Raw genomic sequence first — 23,394 nt, forward strand, 5'->3', positions numbered from 1 at the left:
CTACACCATGAATTGTCCAAGTTGAGCCTTTGCCCCTGGGGCCATAACCTGATGAAGAATGACAGAGGGATGGCTATCAGAGACTATCATTTTTATATCTTTAATTAAAAATGGAACTTGGTAGGAGAAGCATGATTGTTTCAGAGGTAGAACAAGTCTAAGGGAACTAATAGCATCTCCTGGAAAGATAAGTACCATACATTGTGAGCGTGGAGCATGTCGTTATGCCATGAAGTGGCTCATTTTATGAGCAACAGGCCTGCAGCAGCAGCCAGCAGTACACAAATCAGGCCTCCGGGTACAAGAATGAGATCTATGGAGATCTCATTACCAATTGTTCTCAACAGATTCAGGGACTCTTTGCCAAACAAGAGGCCAGTGACCCAACACAAAGTCTTTTGTGATTCTCAAAGGGTATCTTGCCAAAAATACTTTGCAGAAGAAACCTGACACATGCACACACACAGAGTGATCATTTTAAGGCTCTCATCTTCAGAATCAATTGGTCTTTAAAAATTCACTGTTCTCACATGTCTTTTTCCATGATGGTGCTCAGCTGCTTTGGGTCCTGATTTTCTGTGCATTCCAATGAATCTGGGTCTTTGGAATATGATGACATCTCAATGGGTAACAGGAAACTCACTGCCTTTATCTTGCCCCTAAGAAAGCAGAATGAAAGAAGAGCAAGTTAAGATTTTGGCTGAGTCCTCAGGCAGGCATTTTCGATTTGATTATAAAACGTTTAGCATTTTGTCAAATCCAATATAATAAATGATTAGTAGTTACATTTTTAAAGCATTATTAAACATAGAATGCTAGAGGAGTGAGATGGTAAAAATAATGCTAGCTCTGGAGTCAGAGAATATTAGTTTAAATCTTACATCTGTTTGACCTTGGGCAAGTCACTGCCTCTCTCTCAGAGCCTCACTTTTCTCATCTGAAAACTGAGGGTATTGAACTAGACTCTTCCAACTCTCAATCTGTGATGTTATGAATTCAGAGATGGAATCCAACCTCTTCAACTTAAATGTCAAAACTGAGGGACTGAGAGGGGAAATCAACTGCCCCTAAATTACTTTTGATTGCTTATTTATTAATAAAACAGGAAAATGGCACTAAGGAGTCTGGAATACAGAAGAGAACCAGATATAAGTTCCCACCTTATTGTATGATCTTGGACAAGCCATTTTACTTTATTGAGTGTTTCTGCAGAATGCAGGGGTTGGGCTAGATCATTCTAAGGTTTCTTCCACTTCTAAATCCTATTCTATTATGTTTAGATGGTCTCCAAGATCCTTTCTAACAGTTTATGAGAACCTTCAAGCTTCTGATCCTATTAAGGTAATCAGGATGGAGAAGAACCATGAGATCATCCCAAACAAGGATCAATTGGAGAAAGTGGAGGTGTCTAACCTGGAGAAGAGAAGACTTAAGGTGTGTGTAGGGAGGGACACAATCTATTTTTAAAATATTTGAAGGGCTGTACCTAGAAGATCTAGACTCTAGATTTATATTGCTTGGTTCCAGGAAGAACTAGTAGCTACTGGTAGAAGTTGGAAGATTGAGATTATGAAAAACCTTCCAATAATTAGAGCTTTCCGAAAACAAAATAGGGCTGCCTGGGATGGGAGTGGGGATGGGGAGGGGCCTGGGGCAAGGAAGAGTAGTGGTTTTCCATTAGAGAAGTTTTTAACAAAAGGATGGATATTATATTCAAGTATGGGTTGGACTAGATGCCTCTGAGGTTTCTTCTAAGCCTGAGATTCTTTGTTTTTTGTGCTCCTGGAACTTAACATAATCTTTTTTTTTTTTTAATACTGATGATTATTGAAATGTCCATCCTACTTAAATAATTATAGGTTCATTTATTCAGACTTGGATGAGTATTATTTGGATGATTATTTTGCCCATTCTTTAAATTTTACTTGCCACGGTATTCAATAGATTTTGGTACAAAGTCATACCAACTTGCTTCTGAGAATATGCCTGGAAAGGGATCGATTCAAAGTCATTGCTAATTCTTCCCACCTACATGAACTAGACCCTCCCAAACTCTCAGGGCTGTAACTAGGAATTTTTGCACTTTGAATAAGCACCAGAATAGACATCATTCTCCTGGGGAAGATCTGGGGGACTCCAGGTCACTATACTTTGAGGGAGCCTACCCATCTCACCCCTCTTCACTCCATTCCCATAAGAAGAGGACCAATTGATAGCTGTCTTTTTAAATTAACCTAAGCACTTGTGTTTTTCTTTTTCATTGAATTTTAAACTTTATTCATGTAGGGAACTCCCAGAGAGGAAATTCTTTCTACTAAGGCTGATTTGTCCAGGGTAACACAGCCAGAACATATAAAATACAAGAATCAGACTCAGGTCTTCCTGATACAGACAGTCAGCTCTCTCTACTACTCAGGGAAGGCTGGGCCTAAGGGGTGGGAGTGGAGGGTATGGGGGAATTGAGAGATAGGGGAGACAGGAAGAGGAAGTAGGTGGTAGTGATGGGATGAAGATGGGGCAGATTATGATATAATTGGGAAAAGTTTAATTAAATAATATAATTAAATATTAATAATTAACTAATACTAAATAATGTGCCTCTCAGGGAACCATTACTATTTGAGTTTGACACAACAGCACTACACCCTACTTCCTCTCTTGTCCCTAGTTACCAAGAATAATTTCACACTTGGCATTCATGAACTCTGCTTTTTTGTGGAGGTGGTGTGGGGATTGGTTATTGAGTAAGGAACTCTTACTTAACTTGCTAGCTAAAGAAGATCTTATTTCTCACTTTGGCCTCTGAGAATTCCTCCATGTATCACTTAGTTAAGTGGTCAGTCAATGATATGATAAAGTTGGTGAGATTGGTCTTTCATTCTTAAAGAGGGCCAAGGACACCATGAAGTTGATGTCTTGATTTGTGAGTGAATTGAATTGAAGTGAGTCAGAGCTTTGCAAAGTTGTCAGCCTCACTCTCTCCTCCAGAGTTGGACCCAGGAACTAGAATGGGGGTGGGATTAAAGAAACAACTTTGGGTCCTAAGAATTTTTTTAAAAAAATATTTCAATAATTGTATTTCAGAATAATTAGTTTCTTTTGTGATTCTATGTATTTTATTTTATATATTTAAAAACACTGTTCTGAGGAGTCCATAGGCTTCACTATGAGGTATACAGCACAAAAATTGTTATGAACCCATGTAGTACTTTTGGGGAGGGAACATAAAAAGGCTTTCAAGCTCTCTCCATCCCCAACACACTTGAAATATCATGTCAGAGCTGGAAAGGACTCAAGGTTGTCTCGTCCAGATTTTTGATTTCGCAGAAGAGGAGACAAAAGTCTCCTAAAGGTTATGTAACTAGCCCAAGGTAACTGAGTAAGGCTCAATTAACTCTTATGGAGACTGAGATGAAGAAGAGGTAGAGGGAAATGGAGACCCACTCTCATAGACTCACACAGTGTTGGAACTAGAGAAGACCTTGAGTCCAAATCATCCAAACCCTTCATTTTACACACAAGGAAAAAGAGATTAGTGTTAGGTGTAGGAGTGGGTCCCGCTTCTCCTGGATTAGAGTCTAGAACTCTTTTAACCAGGTTGTTGAAATTTCACCTCGCTCAGGAGGAACAAGGGAATTGAGGTTTTAGTAACATTAACTGCCTGGAAATAAATTCTTACTACTGAGAAGGCTAAAACTGGGGGATCACTTGAGCTAGAGAGTTCTGAGCTGCATTTGAATCAAGTGTCCACACCCTCTGTTCTGCAGGAAAATTGAAGCAATTGGGAGGGCAAAACTTGAAGGTAATTTAGAGAGATGGGGTGGCAGAGGCATTCCTGAGAAGACTGGCATTCCAGGAGGGGCTGGCTCCATTTCTAAGCTTATGTTTTTCCCCAAGTGAAGACTTATTCTTGTCAAAACAGTATTTGGTTACTGATTACATAAAAGGAAACTCAGTAGGTTTCAGATGATGGGATTTGTAACAGACAAAGGAGAAAGAGGTTTATTTGAATGCATTTAATAAGCCATCTGTCTGGAAGGAAAAGGAAGAGGCAGAGCTCACAAGTCCTAAGCTGTCTTGTGTGTATGCCAAAAGTTGTGCTCCACTTTTTCAATAATACAGTTTACTTTTCTTCCTTTGAAGTAGAACAAATTGGAATATTATTCAAGGATGGGATAGAAAAGGAGAAAGGTAGAAAGACAAAAAAGAAAGGAAGGAAGGAGAGAAAAGGAAAAAAGAAAAGAGGAGGGAAGGAAAGAGGAGGGAAGGAAAGAAAAGGGAAGAGAAGGGAAGGAAAAGAAAGAAAGGAAAAGGAAGACAGGCAAAGAGAAAAGGGGAATAGTGGAAAAGCTCATGAAGAAAATCATCTGATTCTTCATGTGATTAAAAAAATCAACCCAAATAAATTGATTCTCAATATTCATAATTTCTCTCAAAGGCTATTATTACAATAAATGGTTCTACCAAATGGTAGGTTGGATAATGATCTGATTTAGATTATTTAGCCATTTAGCCTTCAGGAAAGCAACTCAAAAAATGGAAATGACTACAACTTAGCAAATGACTTACATAGCTTGATAAAATTAGACTTATATTTATGCTTTTAGATGCTCAGCTGTCATACTCAACTCATGCATAAAGTGGTCAGACAATATATATTGACTGGTTAATATTGAGCCCAGTTGGCACTCATTTTTAATGCAAATACCACTTTGTTCTTTCAATTATTGCCAACATCCAACTTAGCATGGGCTGAGTTCCAAAATCTTATTTTGGAATTTGAAAGAAACAACATGATGAATTGTGGTTGTGATCCCTGGGCCTTCCATAAAAGCCTACTTAACCCCAAATTTACTAAAGTCTGAATTAATCATACAAAGCTAGTCTATAGTTCAATGAGAAGGCCCCAGGGAGATTCCTCTTGTCACCTCTTTCTCTTCTTGATGCTTAGTGTTGCAACAAGGGAAGCCAAGAACCAGGGTTTGATGAAGGCTTCTTGCTCTCTCTTGAGGTCTCTGAAAGAATGTTTGCTCACCCCTAAAACCCATGATGTGAACCTGGTATTCAAATTATATATAGCCCATAGTTCTAATAATCCAAATTTTTCTCCCAAACCAACACACATAATACAATTAACAACACAGTTTCTCATAAACAAATAAAAAAATAGCTCTTAGTTATGGTCAGAAATTGAATTATAAAATTTGAAAACAATATAATAACTTTCTGTAAAATTAAACCCAATTCCAAAAATTCTCTCCAGCAAAATAGGAGAACTGACTCTTTAGGTAGCTAATATAAAAATAAAATTTAAAATCAATCTCTGTAAGTATGAACTATGACAGCTAATATTACAGTTATAATCTCCAATTAAAGACAGACTTTATAGACAGTATCCTGCATCTTATTAACCTTGCATATCTATATAAGGGCCAGCAAAAGCTTTGGGAAGTAACAGATTAGTAGAAATTTCATTGGGTTATTATTCCTCAACAGCCAAGATAAAACTTCCTACTTCACCATTTTTTTCAACAAGTGTTTTCTTTGGTGTTTGAGGGAAAGTTGTCAGCCCAAATCTAGGTTTTCTGAACTTGAAGTCAGAGGGCTTGAGTTCAGATCCAAGCTCTGTGACTTACTTAACCTTGCTGGGCACCATTTTCCTCAGATGTGAAATGGCAGGGTTTGACTATAAGACCTTTGAAATTCCTTCCAACTCTATGATTCAGAAAATCCTAATTTCTTGTCATGTTGATAAATGAAGTTTATCACCTTTCTTCACCTCTCAAAGCAGAAAACTCCCCCCACTTGACTTCTGGGTTGGAATGAGCCATGGTGGGCATCCTCAAGGTCCCTGCTGGACCATTTTCCATTCTCCGTTTGGTTGGTTCGGTTTTTAGAGGTACCTATGATAGCGTGACATTTTACTAACAGAACTCCTTGAAGGAAGGGGCCGCGCTTTTATGTTTCGTTGTATTTCCAGTACTTAGAAGAAAGGGAAGAAACAAGCATTTATGTGCCAAGAACTTTGCTAAGCACTTTACAAGCATTATTTCATCTGATCCTCACAACAGCCCTGGGAAGGAGATGTTATTATTGTCCCCATTTTTTTTTACAGTTGAGGAAACATGACTTGTCCAAGGTCACCCAGCTAGTCATTATATGAACAGATTTGAACTCAGGTGATTTTGTTTCAAGGTCCAGTACTCTATTCATTATGCCACTTAGCACGTTGTTTAATAAGTGCTTGTTGACTGATTGACATGATCTCATAACACTGTCAGTATGTAAATATATACATGTGTGTACGTATAATGTACAAATATGTATGTGTATCTGTGATTGTGTGTGTATATATGTAGATATATGGGCATGGGTATGTATATATATGCATATATATACATAATATATTACCTGCACTTAAAAACATGATCTTGAAAAGTCCTTTTATTAGAGGTGTTGCTGGCAAAACAATCCGCTGCAAGCCCCTTTCCATCTTCATTGGCTAGCTTCGTAACTGGAGAGCTGGCTGGTGATTTCATTATTCCCTGGGCTTCTAGAATTGCGCTGCTCAGATGTCTTTTTCCCGATTTACAATGCTCGTGGGCCGCAAAAGAATGAACAGATGAAGAAATGGTATAACGTCTAACAGTCATGATATTACCTGTGTAGCAGACATTCACAAAAATAAAATAAAAAATAAAATCCACCCATTTAATTAAGTCCATGAATAATGCATTAAATTTCTGGTTTGGACTCTGTCAAAAGTCAAACATTACTGATTAAAGGGAATATTTCATTCTGGCATGAAGTGAGTGGCCTGGTTTGGTGGGAAATGCTCCAGACTATTTATCTCGTGACTTGGGTTTTCATATGGTTTCTAGCCCTAGTTTGCTGTCTGACCCTGGGAAAAGAATGGATTTTGTATCTGTTACTGGAGATAAAGGCTAGCTAGAGGCAACTTGGTAGTATGGAGAATAGAGAATTGGATGTAGGGTCAGGAAGATCAGAGTTCAAAACCAGCCGCAGACACTCTCTAGCTGTTTTATCCTGGGCAAGTCACTTAATTTGTTTGTCTCAGTTCTCCTCATTTGTAAAATGGGAATAATAACACCTACCTCCCAGGGTTATTGAGAGGATCAAATGAGATATTTGTAAAATGCTTTGCAAACCTTAAATACTATATAAATGCTGGTTATTGTCATTATTGTTTCTTTTATATATTTTATTCATGCATTTCATGCGATCCATCAGCATCTTGTTCCCCATCTGTAAGAGATGGAGTCTGTTGTCCCTGTAACCAAGGGAGTCTGATGAAAAACTTTAGTGAATGATTGACTTGGATGATGATGATTCTTATGTTATGATAACGATGATGATGGTGAGGGTGATAACTGGCATACAAATGAAGCTTTAAAATTTGTGAAGCACTCTCCATAGGCACACAGATAAAATATCTATTTTATAAATATATATGCATAAATATAATTTAATTTACTACCCACAAGATTCCTATAATAATAGATATTATTCTCATTTTACAGATTTACTGAAGATGAAAGACCCAGAGAGATTAAGGAGTTTACCCACAATCCCACAGCTCTCAAGTATCAGATGCAGGATTAGAACCCACATGGGTGAGACAGTGGATAAAGTGCTGGATGTGGAGTCAGGAATCCCTAAATTCAAATCTAGCCTCAGACACTTAGGAGCTGTGTGAGTATGGGCAAGTCGCTTAACCCTGTTTGTCTCAGTTTCCTCATCTGTAAAAAGAGCCAGAGAAGAAAATGGCAAACCACTCCAGTATCTTTGCCAAGAAAACCCCAAAAGGGCTGAAAAACGGCTATAAAACTCTGTTGATGCCAAATCCAATAATTATTCCTGAATACCGTGATGCCTGGAAAGAAATATGATCCATTTCCTTTGCTGCCCAGATAAACAAGATCCATCCTCAGACACATATGTGTATAGCAATTTCCTTTTACATATCCCAGTATCGTAATCCATTTACATATAGTTTTCAGTTTTGAGGAGCATCTTACATATACATCTCATCTGGTGTTAGCTAAGAGCTGAAAAGGATCTTAAAGATCAATTAGTCAAAGTTCTTCATGCTACTGATGAGGACAGTAAAGCCCAGAGAGACCAGTGGTGACTTGCCCAAAGTCTCACAGCAGAGCCAAGATTAAAACCAGAGTTAATTTTCTCCCAGCACAGGGCTATTTCTGCTCTGCTGCTTCCCGAATCACTTTAAAATAAAAGGCTTTCATATGATGAATATCATTACCCCCACTTTACAGACAAGGAAGCATATTTAGAGGCTAAATAATCTGTCTGTGTGAAGTGGTAGAGTTAAGACTGGGACCTAGGTCTCCTGACTCCACACTTGATATCTGAGTATTCATATTAACTAACTTACTTAGAAATGATATATCAGCCTGTATTATCATTGGGAATGTATTCATAAAGTTGGGTAAGATTCTTTGCAGAGCTTTTGTGAGACCTTGCACAAGCCCCAGTTCATAAAATTGTGAATCTAAAGCTAGAAGGGACCTCAGGAGCCTTTTAATCCAACCCCCTACAGATGTGGAAACTGAGTCCCAGGGATATTTTAGCAAATTTCCCAAAGTCAAACAGTCGTAAAGGTAGAATTTGAATCCAGGTCTCCTAACTGCAGAGCCTGTGCTCTTAAATTTTGCATCTTGTGTGCTCTATTTTAATAGCACATTTGAAATCAGATGGTTTAAAAAAAATTCTGTTTTTCATATGGCTAGAAAGAGCTTGGCACTTTTCCTCTCCCTGGGGCTACTTGAGGTTATCTTTGACTGCTCTGAAATAAGCTCCTCCAAGATATCTTTGATTAGCTACTCTGTACCAAAAAGCTCAGCAGAGACTATTGTGTATAACATGCAAGGCAAATAAAGTCTCCTATCTGGGAAACAGAGGGCCTTCTCTGGCTAATGTGCAACGCAAGTCAGGAGCAGCATGAGATACGTGATACCTTTGGGCTCCTTCAGGGCCAGTGCAGAATCTGCTGAGATCGTCCTGTGAATGCCTGTGGGCACAGTGACAGGCTCTTCTCTGAGAACGTTGGGCTTTCTGGTTCCCTCTTCTCTGTTTCCTTCCAATTTATTTTTCCAACCAGAGGCCTTCTGGCTACCGAAGTCCAGCTCCACACGGAGGGCCCTATTCTCCCTTTCCAGCTTGTTGATCTCAGAACGCATTTCGTGGATGACCCTCAAGAGCTGGGTATTTCCTTCCATTGCCTTTTGCCACTGTCCACTGCTAGTGGTTTAGGGGTAGTCTGGTCACCTGCTGTTCCTGCTCCTGCCTGAGATAAGCTACCTTATCAGGGTACCTGACTGGTCTTGTCCTTAAACTCTCCTGAACAATGGATGTCCTCCCTCCCTGTATCCAAGTTAATGCCATCTTTCAGCACTTGTGGGGAGCTAGGTTCAGTTATCAAGGTGCTTTGAGGGTCTCCATGATTTATTCATCTAGGGTTTCAATTTTCAGGATAGAGCTTTTCTGCTGATCATTTCCTTTCCCATAGATCCATGGACTCAGGGTTATTGCCCTACAGCTAAAGGAGAAAAAAGCCCTCCCCCCAAATGTTAACTTTTTAGCCTATTAATCTATCTAAAACAGGGGATTTTAACCTGGGGTCTAGAGCCCTAAGGGGTTGATAGATAGATTTCAGAAGGTCTGTGAACTTGGATGGAAAAAAGGTATCTTTAGTTTCACTAACCACTAACTGAAATTCAACATTTCCTTCAATTATTTTAAAGTTATTATTCTGAGAAGGGGTCCATAGGCTTCACCAGACTGTCTGCCGATGAGACTCATGACACAAAAAAACGTTAAAAATCCCTGGTCTACAAAATATCTTAATCCTTCTCCTACCTCCAGACTCATATGGGAGTTCCCCTCCCCCACCTACGCTTAGCTACCAGAGGACATTTTCAAATGGCATTTCCATGGTAAAATGCTTCACATGATTACAAAGCATGTCAGAAGAGACATGGGTGAAAACTCTTCTCATAAAAATGTCTCATAGTTTCATTCCCATGTGATGAATTATTAATTTTGGCTCTGGGCATTAACGGATTACGGCATCTTTAAGAGCATAGACACAAAAAATCCATGAGTATGATTAAAATCTGACGATGACAATGGCGACCACATTGGTATGAAGAAAGCCCAGGTACAGCAGGATGTCACTCTCGGGCATCTGTGCCCTCTCTTTCTTCCCTCTGTTGTGCCTTTATGAAGGTTTGCCAGCAGGACAAAGAATGTGTTCTGAGACTGTACGGGGAGGCGAACTAGATATTAATCTTGCATGAGAAAGGAAATGTGATCTGAAGCGCAGCCTTCTTTACTTGTTTCCTGAAAAGGTTTCTTTGTTGCAAATGAAAAGCAAGAATCTTAAATGAGTACCATTGTCAAGAACAGCATGTTTTTGGAAACTCCATGAATACTTAAATATAGAAGACCTGTTTCAGGATAGAGATAGCTTTACCTTAGAGGTAGCTAGTGGTGACATGGTACACAGAGCACTGAGCTCAAATGTGATTTTAGACACTTACTAGCTGTGTGACCCTGAGCAAGTCACTTAACACTGTTTGACTCAGTTTCCTCATCTATAAAATGAGCAGGAGAAGATAATAGTAAAGCACTCCAATATCTTTGTCAAGAAAAACACAAATGGGGTCATGATGAGTTGGACGTGACTGAAACAACTGAACAATAACAGCCTTTAATAGCTGTGTGATCATGGGCAAGTCACTTAATTTGTAAAATGAAGATTGTAATGCCATGTACCTCCCATGGTTGTTGTGAGAATCTAATGAGACGTTATTTATAAAGTGCTTAGTACAATGCCTGGTATAGTGTAGTCACTTAATAATGCCTGTTTCCTCTCCCCTTTTTCCCTCTTGAGTAGCTATAAGGCATTGGTAGAGCTATAAGGGATTGAACTCTACCCTGGATCTGCTCTGACTGGGAACTGAACTGAGAAAGTGATTTTTCTGTCTCTTCTTTCTTTTTTTTCTTTGCAAAACGTTGGGAAGTCAACATGACCTCATGTTCAGGCGGGCATTGGAATCCTTTTGTAAAAATAGTGGGGTACAGTATATGTTAGGATGATAGTTAAGGATTCTATTTTCATTACATAGAAGTCATTTTAAACAGATTTGTACATTTGTTTCTGAGTTAAGAGTCCTGACAGTCTATGTGCTTGGTAGTTTATCTTAGAGCTGAATGCCAGGTGTTGATTTTGGAATTCTGATAACCCATATGCTTCATGCTCCCTGTCTCTTTTCTGGAGCAAAATTGAACATTTATATTGCGAGGTTCAACTTTACTGATATTTTATGTCAAGTCCAGAAGATTTGGTTTCCACCAGGTTTGGTTTATTAGCACCTATATAAAGGGCTCAACGGTGGCTAGGTGGCACAGTGAATAGAATGCTTGGTCTGAAGTCAGGAAGACTCATCTTTCTGAGTTCAAATCTGGTCTCAGGCATTTACTAGCTGTGTGGGCCTGGGAAGTCATTTAACCGTGTTCCTCATCTATCAAATAAGCTGGAGAAGGGAATGGCAAACCACTCCAGTATCATTGCTAAGAAAACCCCAAATGGGGTCAGGAAGAGTCAGAACTGACTGAACAGCACAGGGTCTCAAAAGCCCCCTCACCCTGCTGAAAGAGCAAGTGCCAGAGGAGGCTCAAATCCTCCTGAGTCACCTGGTAAAGTACACCCTTCAATAGATGCAAAATCCTACTTTCCTGAAGGTGGGGGGTTGATTATCAACACCACTTCTCCAGGTGTTCCCTCCCTTTCTTCCTGCTTTCCTCTTTCCCTCTCTCCCTCCCTCCCTCCCCCTTTCTCCCTCTCCTCCAGTGGGAAATCAATGCCAGTTTCCTGGTCTAGGGTCCTTTTCCTCCCCCCACCTCCCCGACCCCAGTGCCTGGTCCTTCTAGGACCAGATAACCTTGTAAAAACCTAATGGAATTCCACCCTGAATCCCCATGGGAAATAGGTTCCATGGTTTTCAATTGCCCCCTCTTATTAAATTTCCCCTCAATAAAACTGCCTTGATTTATTCTCTCTGGTGACTGTGTCATCTTTCCTAGTGCACCATTTTGAAATCTTGTACCTCACTTATACTTCATCAAGACACCTGTATTATGGGAGTTTGGGTTGGCTCCTGAGACTACTAAAGCCACAGCAAGGCAAAAGGGGAAATTGGTGGTAGGGCGCCCTTGGCTTTAACAAGATTGGTCTGGGAGCAGGAAGACAGTCAAAAATGTTCCAAGGAAATAAAACTATCTCCAGGGGCCTTCCTCCAATTCCAAAGGGAAATTGGATTTTATTATCCTTTTATTTTTATGAGTTTTTGAACTTTAAATATTAGATTTTTATGGCTTCTGAGTGCCTATCTGTTAGACTATGCCAGAATTAGCCTATGACAACCTGGCATGGTTTTTGTATTTGAATTTGACGGGCCCAAGACCTTCCCTGCAATCCTTTCCAAATATCTCATTCACAGGGCTGCCACAATGCCTGAAATTCTATCCTTGGAGATTTATTCTTTGGAGTTAAATTATTTCTTTTTTGAGAATTTCTTCTAGTTTAACATGTCAGTATCTTATGGGAGCTTGTTCATTCATCAATTTAATACCTATTCATAAATTCAACATTTATTAAATGCCTACTAAATCTACTGAAGTACTATGCTGATTCCTCCTCATGCTCAGTCCTTTAAGGATGCACCAGCAGACTCAACCTGTGGCACACTTAGCTGAAAAGGTTTGCACCAAAGGCTTGGTCCGTGATGTTGGTGGAGTGAGAACAATGCCATTTTTGAAAAGTTCAATGTGATTAACTTGTTTGTCCTTCTTTCTCAGAAAGGACCAGGGTGATGTCTTGACTCACCTGTGAACTGGCTTACAGTGTTCAGCCTCACTCTCCCTTTCTGAGTCATCAAAGTCTAGTCACAGGACAAAAGTCAAGATGATTGGAGATGGCCTAGGATGCAGAGGAAGACCTTGGCTTCTTAGATGGTGACCAAGCTCTAATCAGGGGTGAGGAACCTACAGTTTGGAGGCCAAATGTGGCCTCGAGGCCACAGGTTCTCCACTCTTGCTCTGAGAGCTCCACAGTTCTTGCTTCAGCTGCCTCTGTGGTCATTGGAACAAATTGTTTTCATCTACCCATTACCCTGGGTAAAATCTTCACACACTTGGAGTAGACATCCTCTTAATTCACCAACAGGTTTGAGGCTCATCAGCTACTCTCAACCTCATTTAGCCCAGTCTGCCTCCATGGTTTTACTGTGATGTGGCCCTGTTTAAGGTTTGTTTGGCAAAGATGGTGGAGTGTTTTGCCATTTCCTTCTCCAACTAATTTTACAGATGAGGAAACTGAAGCAAATAGGATTAAATGACCTGCTCAGAGTCATAAAGCTAGACTGAGGTCAGCTTTGAACTCAGGAAGATGAGTCTTCCAGATTCCAGGCCAGACACTCAATCTATTGTACCATCTAGCTACAATAGATGCTTCTAATTGGCTGTATGCTCTAGCAAGTCTAAAATTCTATATAAATCAAATCTATATCCCCAGAAAGCACTGCTACCAGTAAACAGTCTTCCTTTAGCATTCTAATAATTTTTTTCCTTTTAGTTTGATTATTCACTTTATTTTTTAATATTTTCATGGTAGCTAGGAGATGCAGTGGATAGCTCACTGGATTTGGAGTCAGGAAGACTGAATTAAAATCTAGCCTTATGTGTTTACTAGCTGTGTGACCCTGACCAAGTCATTTACCTTCTACCTCAGTTTCCTCCACTGTAAAATGAGGATAATAATAGCATCTGCCTCTCAAGGATGTTGTGAGGATAAAATGAGATAATATTTGTGAAGAACTTTTCAAACCTTAAGGCACAATGTAAATCCTAGCTGCTTTTTATCATCGTTATCATCATCATCATCATCATTATTCCTCCACCACTGCAGATCTACTGATGGGGAGAATTTCCCTGAATTCTCTAGGAATTCAGATTGAGAAATTCTTTTATATTGTACATCTATGTCTATTGTCCAAGGACTAGGCTAGGTAAATGGAGAGATGCTCATGAGTAGGTTGGTCACAGGGAGATTAATATTGACCACAGCAATGAACAGCAAAGTCTAGAGGTCTTTTGCTCTATGTTGCTGAAAATGGTAGCCATACTAATGAGACTGTATGGATTGTTGAAGTATTAATGCATATGAAAGTCATAGTAATAGAAGCTGAGGATACAGAGCTAAATTTGATCAAGGCTGTCCTTTCAAGGAATTTACAAGAGAATGAGGGGCATGGTAATTGCACCCAAATAAGACACCCAGGTAAGATCAAATAAGATAGAGGTCAAATGTGAGAAGTTTGAGGAGAAGATCACTTTACCCTGTAAGTGGCAATGGTGGCCAAAGAAGTCTTCATGAAGGAGGTAATATTTGAAATGCCTCTTAAAAGGTAATCGAGTACTAGACAGAAAAGAGGGATGGAATGAACAAAAACATGGAGGTGGGAGTGGAATGAAGAATCTAGTCCAGACTTATTATAATGTAAAATATTTTAAATCATCATTCATTAGCATCTTTGCTTCATTAATCAACTAGTAAACTTATTAGATGCCTAGTATATGCCCAGCATTGTTCATGTGATAATGGAATTCATTTATAGATCTATACTTGCAGTCTTGAAAAGAACAGTTGATAGGGTTGGTATTTGCCACTTGGCAAGCTATCACAGAGGAGATCCAGGTTTCAGTAGGAGTTGGCTTCAGATTCACAGCTCAATTTGCTCTTCTGGCTTTTCATCATGGCTCTGTCTGTGGATAGATGACTCTAGTACTAGGACCCACTATCCTCCCTTCTGCAATCTCTCTTACATCAGCAGGTATTCAGAAATTGTTTGCCTCAATTTTCTCAACTGTAAAATGGAGATAATAATATCACTTCCTGCTGTTGTTGTAAGGATAACATGAGATAATATTGGTATTTTTTCAAATATCAAAGTGCTATTTAAATGCCAGTTATTATTATTGTTGTTAATAATAATAATAGGGGCAGGTAGGTGATGCAGTGGATAGAGCATGGGGCTTGGAATCAGGAAGACGAGTCCTCATGAATCCAAATCCATTCTCAGACAGGTACTAGCTGTGTGTCCCTGAGCAAGTCACTTAATCCTGCTTGCCTCAGTTTCTTCATCTGTCAAATGAGCTGTACAAAGAAATGGCAAACCACTCCAGCATCATTGCCAGGAAAACACTGATAGACATGACTGAAATGACAGAGCAACAAACCACAAATAATAACCACCCAATGTACAGTTGGGACTTCTGGCTCTGGGCTTACCATCCCTTATGCTCAGACACTAGCTCTTTTACTCTCCTGGTATACTTTTATTTCCTAATCCCACTGTCCTTCTCATATAAAACTCACAATGACCTCACCACAAACTCTACTTCTCTTTCTAAGTTCCTCTTTCACTGCTGAAGGTAGGTCAAGTTATTCTCCTTCAGGGTATATTTTCACACTCTCAGATCAGGCTATAGAAACTGCTTTGTTTTCTGCATCCCCTGCAGCTTGTGGGGTCTTAAGTAGCTGCTTTTCTTTATTCCCCTTGACCTTAGTGGCTGTCAGCTCTTTTTGGAAAGACCGACTGGGCTTTGGAAGTAGGGGCTCTGGTGAGATGTTGCCAAAAAGGTGGAAAGTAGAGCTGAAAGGAGATGGAAAGACTTCAAGACCTACATTGCTTATTCAGTTAGGCTGCATTCAATCCATCATCAAGCATTTATAGAGCGTTTCCTATAGGTCATGACCTAAGCCAAAAGGTAGAGATAGAAAGAAAAAGTTAAAACAAAACAAAGACCCAAACCTGCCCTCAGGGAATTTACATTTTGATGGGAGAGACAACTGGCACTTTTATATGTATCTACAAGAAACCTGCAAAATGGTAATCTCTAGCACCTATATCCAAGAGTTTAATATGTTAGTTAAATTAAAGCTTATTTACTAAAGCACTTACACAAAGTGCTTGAAACCTATTATTTCATTTGATCTTCACAACCACCTTGGGAAGTAGGTGCCATTATTATCTCCATTTTACAGTTGAGGAAACTGAGACAATCTGGACTTGTGACTTGCTCTGTGTCAAACAACTAGCAAGTGTTTGAGGCTGGATTTGAACCCAGATCTTTCTGACTCTAGACCCAGCTGATCTTTAAGTGTAGGAATGGACCACAGTGGCTACCTTGTCCAACCCCTATGGAATCCCTACTGTAATTCAAGGTGTCCCAAAATTTTTAGTGTAGGCTTAAACTATACATCCTTTGTATCAACAAGTGATATTCCAACCTCTGCTTAAAGATCTCCAAGGATAGGGAGCCCACTACATTTCACTCTGGGCAATCCCATTCTGCTTTTGGACCACTTTAATTGTTAGGCAGTTTTCTGTGACATAGAATTTGCCTCTTTGCCACATTCTCCCATTTTTTCTGGGTCTGATTTCTTGGACTACAAAGAACAAGCTTAATTTTTTCATTACCAGACAGAACTTCAAGAACTTGGTAATGACTATCACGTGCCTTATCTTGAATCTTCTCCAGGCTAACCAAACATACCTAGTTCCATACATGCCTGCCCTTTGCCCACATTACAGTCCAGGCAAATTGGTCTTCCGATATTCCAATTCCTCTCTCTTTGTCTCTGTACTGGTCACCCCACTCCCTTCTTACCTCCACCTCTTAGAATCCCTACTTTCTTACAAGACCTAGTTCTTTTCTATGAAGTTTTCCCGATTCCTCAAGTTGTAAATGCCTTTCCCCCCAAAACTAGCTTTTTGTATATATTTAAAATAAATTTATTCATGTTTTCTAGCCACCTCTTATTCCTTCCTCCTCCTCCCCAGGACTGTAAACTCCTTGAGGGGGCTGGGATTGTCTCACTTTTGTCTTTGTATCGCCAATGCCTGGCTCTTTGTAGACCTCTAATAAATACTTTTTGGTTGAATGATTGACTTATCATTTTGGAAAGTTGCAGTGTGATGTAATGGAAAGACCACTGGATTTTGAGTAGGAAACTTGAGTAGGAAAGAGGGGAGATTTACTATTTGTATGACCTTGGACAGCTCCCTTCATTTTGAGCCGCAATTTTCTCATCTGTGAAATGGGAATACAACACTAGCAGTGCTTAATTCACAGGGTTGAGAATTAAGGCAATAGGGAAATGTGAACTATTACTATTAATAGTGATAATCATAATAATTGCTGTTGTTAGTGTTGCCTCTTTATCTTCTAAAAACATCGGTGAATTAGCAGGAGGGTCAGGACCTAGAAATTTCGACAGAATTGTAAGCTATAACCCACTTCCTTCTTGTTGCTTTAGCCCCAGGAGATTTAATTAAAAAGATGTCAATATCCTCTGTATTTATATCTTACTTTCAAGCAATGACCCACCATTAGTTATTTATACAGCTGCTGAAAAATCCAACTTTTATAGCTTTCTTTGAAAATCCTTCTTGACCCTATACTTGGTAGGTCCATTATCAGAGCAATTTCCCAGTGCCTGGAGGCATCTGGGATGGCAAGGGCAGCCTTTTATATTACAAATTTGCTGTTGGTCTGTTGTTTCGGCCCCAGCACATCAGGGAGGGGAAGAGAAGTCACATGGTGAAGAGGCAGAAAAGGGAACATTCTTGGCAGATAGCTGCATCCACGAGAAGCTGATATCCTTTGCAGTTCTGGGGGCAAAGTTGATCCTGGTGGAAGGATAGGGAGAACTTATGTTAAAAAGCCCAGGACATGGATAGGGGACAATCTTGCTTTGTTGGCAGAAAGGAGCATCACTTGAGACAGCTGAGGGCTTTGATCACCTGTGGTCAGAATTCTCTGGAAAAGGCAAGACAATTAATTACAATTTATTCACAATTCAGTTACGGCTGACTCCTCATGACTTCATTTGTTTGTTTATTTTTTGTTAGAGACACTGGAGTGGTCTCCAGATCATTTTACAGATAAGGAAACTGAGGCAAACAGGGTTAAGTGACTTGTCCAGGGTAACATAGCTAGTAAGTGTCTGAGGCCAGATTTGAATTCAGGACATCAGCAAGATGAGTCTTCGTGACTCCAGGCCTGACACTCTATCCATTGCACTATCTATCTGCCCCTGAATGAGAGTACCACCCAGATTTTTGGGTTGTGAGGAAAAAAAGAGATTCTTGATAAATCAAGGTACAAGAATAATTATTAGATTAGATAAAGCATTTTCTATTATTGTCTGAGGCATGCGTTAAACTCTAGTAATACAAACACAAGCAAAAAGAGTCATTGTTCACAAGGAGTTTACATGCTCATGGCAAAAGACAAATACTCAAAGGGGACAAAAAATGAAAGGGGGAAGCAATACTGAGAAGTCCTGAGAGTCAGGAGCTGAGCTAGGCTATAGATGAGTATGACTGGCAGGGGGACATCCTCAAATGCAGGTTCTAGGAAGTAACTCATTAATCACAGGAGGAAGCCTTGGGATGGAAATGTCTCCTTTCCTAGGATGAGAAGGCAGCTGGGGTACAGATGGAGAATTTTCTTTAACAATTCTACCTAAGCTTACTCTTTTCCTGAACCAACATAGCATAGACAGGGAGGCCCTCAAGTCTATGTGCCATTGGATACTGAGCAGGCAGGGATGGAAATAATATAGACATTCCTGTAGCCAGTTGGGGATTCAAGTGACCTGAGTTGTAATTCCTGGTCTGTTACTAATTGTGATATCTTGAGCACTTATTCACCTGGCTCTTGTCTTATTTGTAAAGGTAAATCAATCAAATCACCTCACCTCATTTCAAGTGAGTTTCAAGATGATAAGTCTTGATAGTTTAATCAGGTGAAAACACTTCTCTATTAATTCAATCATTTAATCATTAGATTAAGTGCAAAATAGCAGCTGGATGGATATAGTAGATATCCTAGAGTCAGGAAGACCTGAGTTCAAAGCTGGCCGCTGACAGTTTCTAGATGTGTGACCTTGGGCAAGTCAATTTACCTCTGTCTGTCTCAGCTTCCTCATCTGTAAAATGGGGATAATAATAGATCTAACTCTCAGGGTTGCTGTGAGGATAAAATGAGATAATGTTTGTAAAGAACTTTGCAAACTTAATAACTGAAATGTAAATCCTAAGACTGTTCTTTATCTTCTGGAGTGATGTTGCTTCAGAAGGAAACTTGGTCATGCTATTTGTGTTTCTTTCCAGTGGAGGTGGTGGTGATGGTGGTGGTAGTGGTAATCAGAGGGATAGGGTAGCAAAAAGAAAAAAGACAAAAAAGAAAGAAAGGGAGTCTTTGAACCATCCCTTTTAAAACTGCAGAAAAGTTATAGAAGAAAGGCCAATAGTAGTACAGATAAGCACAATCACTTTAAAAAGTTACAAGTTAAAGTTACTGTATATTTAAAAGGAAAGCAACATTTATAGAGATCTTCAGTTTCACATACAATCTTTTTTTTTCTGTGATTATATAATGTAGAAATGTTCATTTGATATTTAAGAATAATAAAACAAGGGAAACCTGGTCACCTCCTGTGAGTCATCTATAAAAATCTAGGCAGTTCAAGTTAGAGAGTTTTTAGTGTCTGACGGTGAAGAGAACCATCCATTTAAACCTCTGATAAGGAATTAACTTGGGGAGGTCAGTGAAGGAGCAGAGCTGTGTCCTCAGCCCCAGTCTCAATCTCCTCCCTCTATCCCCTTGGCCAGATAAGGACCTTGAGAACTTTCAAGGACTACAGGACTGTGGACTTCCTACCTTCTCATCAGTGTTCCTAGTTAGAGTTGCCAGAACAGTTGATGGCAATGTCTGCATCTTAAGTCAAGGATAGACTGGATGAGATGAGGAAAAGAGATTTAGGGCTTTTCAAAATGCCTAACAGAAATACTCAACTACACCTAAAAGGAACAGCTTGAGGAGTCCACCAAAAAGACTTCGAAGAGCTGTGAGTTACTCCCTTTGTCATATGAGTTCTAACCTTGAGCCCACTTCCCCTTAGACCTCATATATTTATGGGAAAGGGTGCTATAGGCTTGTACTAACTCTTCTTACTATACTACTGTAAGAAATTATCCCTTTCTAGAAATGATATCTGGCTGATGAATCCACATCTACTGATAATCAGAAGGAAGAGAGGCACACTAGAGGGGGCTCATGATCTATAGTAGGGGAAAATATCCCCACCCCCTCCAGTCTATTCATAGATCAATGAAGGGTCATAATGGCCACACCTTGGGGTCCCAGCTTGTCAGTGCATGGGAGTTGGGTTAAGTCACCTCAGGGCAAATGCCATGGGGCTTTAGCTGAGATGAATATTGGATCCCTTACATTTGCAAGGACTCATCAGAGAATTATCCACATGAAACTCTTGTTGGAGTCACTAGTTTTAGGATACTCTAGAGAAACATGGATAGTTTTCTTTTTCTTCTTTTAAGCTACACTTGTAAAGCAGTTATGAAAAGTTGCAGAATGCATAGAGGTAGTGGGCATTTTCAAATTTGTATCCTTATAGTTTGGTGTCAGCATGTAGAGCTGCAAGGGCCAGAGGGTTTTTTTTCCAGATGCAAGCTGACCCTAAGATTCTCTGATTCGACTCTACCTTAATGTTCCCAACTGGTGTCCTTCCTACTTGTTTGTCCCTGAGATAACCAAAGAGGAGGAGCCCTCCTTCCAGGCATCCTTGCTTCTCTTTTTACCCCACTGAATGGAGGCTGGCTTTTAAAACAAGATCAGGCATGAGAACTTCCCTAGGCTGTCATCTATTTTTTTCCTGAACTCTGTTTTTGTCACCATATCATTGACAGTTTCTCTTTGACAAAAAAGAAAAAAAACCCAACCCATGAGAAATCTTGAAGGAAACCTCAACAAAGATCAAAACAAACGTCATAATTAAGGCCCAGAATGCAAGTTAAAAGCTAGACTCTGCACAGAAACAGGCATGTCAGGATGTAACAAAAGGCAGTGAAACCTATGATTTGCAATGCAGAGGATGAGATATCAGACTTTATCCCCAGCTTCGAAAATTCGCTAAGAAGCTCACACAGGGCTAGAGGGAGGATTCTTCCTGTCTCTGATTTTACAAGACTAACTTGTATCACATACTCGTGTGTCTATATTTTGGTGCCTTTATAAATCATCTCCTCCTGCTCTTACACATTGCTTGGAAAATCCATCCACTTATCTAAGTTCACAAGTCTTTAGATGACAAGGTTAGAGATTGACAAAGCTTCAGAATATAATAAAAATGAAAAACCTGCCATCAAAGGCCAGAGTCTGCTGGATACTCCTTCCAAAGAAGACTTGATGCTACAGAATAAGTGAGACCTAAGTCCCAGAGTTGGATCCCATTCATTTGAACATATGAATAAGGAATCAGCCACCCAGCTTCTGGTTCCAGCACTGACATTAATGACTTTACCTTTTCTTCTGCTGTCTTGACTCCCCTTGTAACTTTTTTTCAGTGCATTCTCAGTTCATGCTGCTTTCCATTGCCAACTTTAGCTCACCATGTCCTTTTTTTTTTTTTTTTTTTTAGTAAAATGAAGAATACTTTTCCAACTCTTCTACTCTAAGTTCAAGATATTGGACAACTCTAGAGTTTTGAAAGACAACTTGCGTGGGTTTTTGGGGAAGAACCTGGTGCCCCTGGACTCTTTTGGGGGACATCTTCTGAATATACCAGAAACTCCATTAGGTATTTTGAAATAGCTCTGTCTGTATCTTAGACATTATAAGATTTTAGAGCTGGAATGGACCTTCAAGGTTACCTAGTCTCACTCCTTCATTTTATAAATTAGGAAACTGAGGCTCCAAGAGAACATAGAGCAAAATGACACAAAGCCTGACATGTTCTTTCCACTGTCCATTGTGAGGACTCACTGGGTCAGGATTTCATTTATGTCTTCTCAGCAAGTTCCCTGGGGAATTTACAAAATATAATTTTTTAATTCTTGATGGAGTAGCAATGTGTTTCTATGTCCTTTATGGTTTTTTTTATACCTTTGCTGTATTTCCCCCATGCAATGCTAAGATTGAATTTTTTAAAATTATTGGATAACAGAGAGAGACTAGAGGAGTTGAAGTTAATATAAACAATTGAATAATTTACATTCAGATTTACAAAATAAAACTATGAGAAAGAAGATTCATTATAAAAGAATGGGAGCTTCTAGTTTTGTTTGTTTGTGGAGTATTTTATTTTATGATTCTTACTCCTGAAAATGTCTTTGGCATTAGATTATGTTCATGGGCACGGATTTTGGTCTGGCTTTTTTTTTGTCTGGGGGCCTACTTGTCTGTATTTGAGGCTGTTTGATTTTATCTTTTTGTCATGTAGTCTGTGATGGGGTTGGGATGGAGCAGGGAGCTACACAAGATGGGGCACTGGTCTGAACATAACCCAGCATTCCTTTGACAAGATCTATCTGGTCTGAGGACTGTCTGGGAGGAGGAAACTCGATATTTAGGGAGAAGGAGTCACTCACCGCCTTAGGTGTCAGCCGTTCTTGGAGGAAAATAAACCATGTGCACCCAGTGTTTTTTGAGGTACCATAATAATAAACATGCCAGGGCCCATTTCTGCCTGCCTGCATGGAGTGCTCTTCTCCTTTCTCTCTGCTAATCTAAATCACATTAAAATAGCATCTTCACTGGGGGTTTTTGTGGTTTCTATGAAGCTGCTTAATTCTGAATATTTGTAAGAAAGTTACCTGAAAGACACAGAATTGCCTACTGAAGTAACATCTTAAGCATCCTTGGGGACTATGACTTCATTTTTCCCTTAGCATTTTCACTGAGCCTTATTATTTATTTGAAGGCATATCCTATCTCCTTACAAAAGGATTCAAGGCAATTTAATATTATGTAAAATAGGAATACAAACAAAATAGGGACTGCCTAAAACAGAGTCTACCTTTTTCGTGTCACGGAACTCTTTGGGCATCTAGTGACGGACCCCTTCACAGAATCATACACATTGCCAACATTCGTAATTGAAGGAAATGTAAATTTCAGTCCGAAGTATATACATGGAAATGGTAAATTTCATTTAGAAATCAGTTAAGATAAATAGAAGTAAATGGTAAATCTTAATTAGAAGACAGCACATATACAAGTATTATATGTGCGTATGTATCTATGTATGAATATGTATATATGGGAATGGTAAATTTCAGTTAGAAGTCAATATGTGTATGTATGTATGCATGTGTATATATATGTATGTATGTATAGAAATGGCAAGTTTCAGTTAGAAGTCAGTATGCATGTATATATGTGTGTGTGTGTATACACACACACACACACGCACACATATTT

The 23,394-nt window shown here is 39.4% G+C and overlaps 1 protein-coding gene across 1 annotated transcript; it reads right to left on the reverse strand.

The window, feature by feature from the left end:
* Nucleotides 1–526: 526 nt before the first annotated feature.
* CCDC195 (coiled-coil domain containing 195) lies at nucleotides 527–9,308 on the reverse strand. The gene is made up of 3 exons (XM_072621521.1): nucleotides 8,999–9,308; nucleotides 6,412–6,661; nucleotides 527–659 (listed from the first exon to the last, which is right to left on the reverse strand). Exons 1-3 carry the CDS (start codon nucleotides 9,258–9,260, stop codon nucleotides 527–529), a joined length of 645 nt encoding a protein of 214 aa, XP_072477622.1. The 5' UTR covers nucleotides 9,261–9,308.
* Nucleotides 9,309–23,394: the final 14,086 nt, after the last annotated feature.

This window comes from Notamacropus eugenii, chromosome 6, assembly GCF_028372415.1.
Source record: "Notamacropus eugenii isolate mMacEug1 chromosome 6, mMacEug1.pri_v2, whole genome shotgun sequence".
NCBI lineage: Eukaryota > Metazoa > Chordata > Mammalia > Diprotodontia > Macropodidae > Notamacropus > Notamacropus eugenii.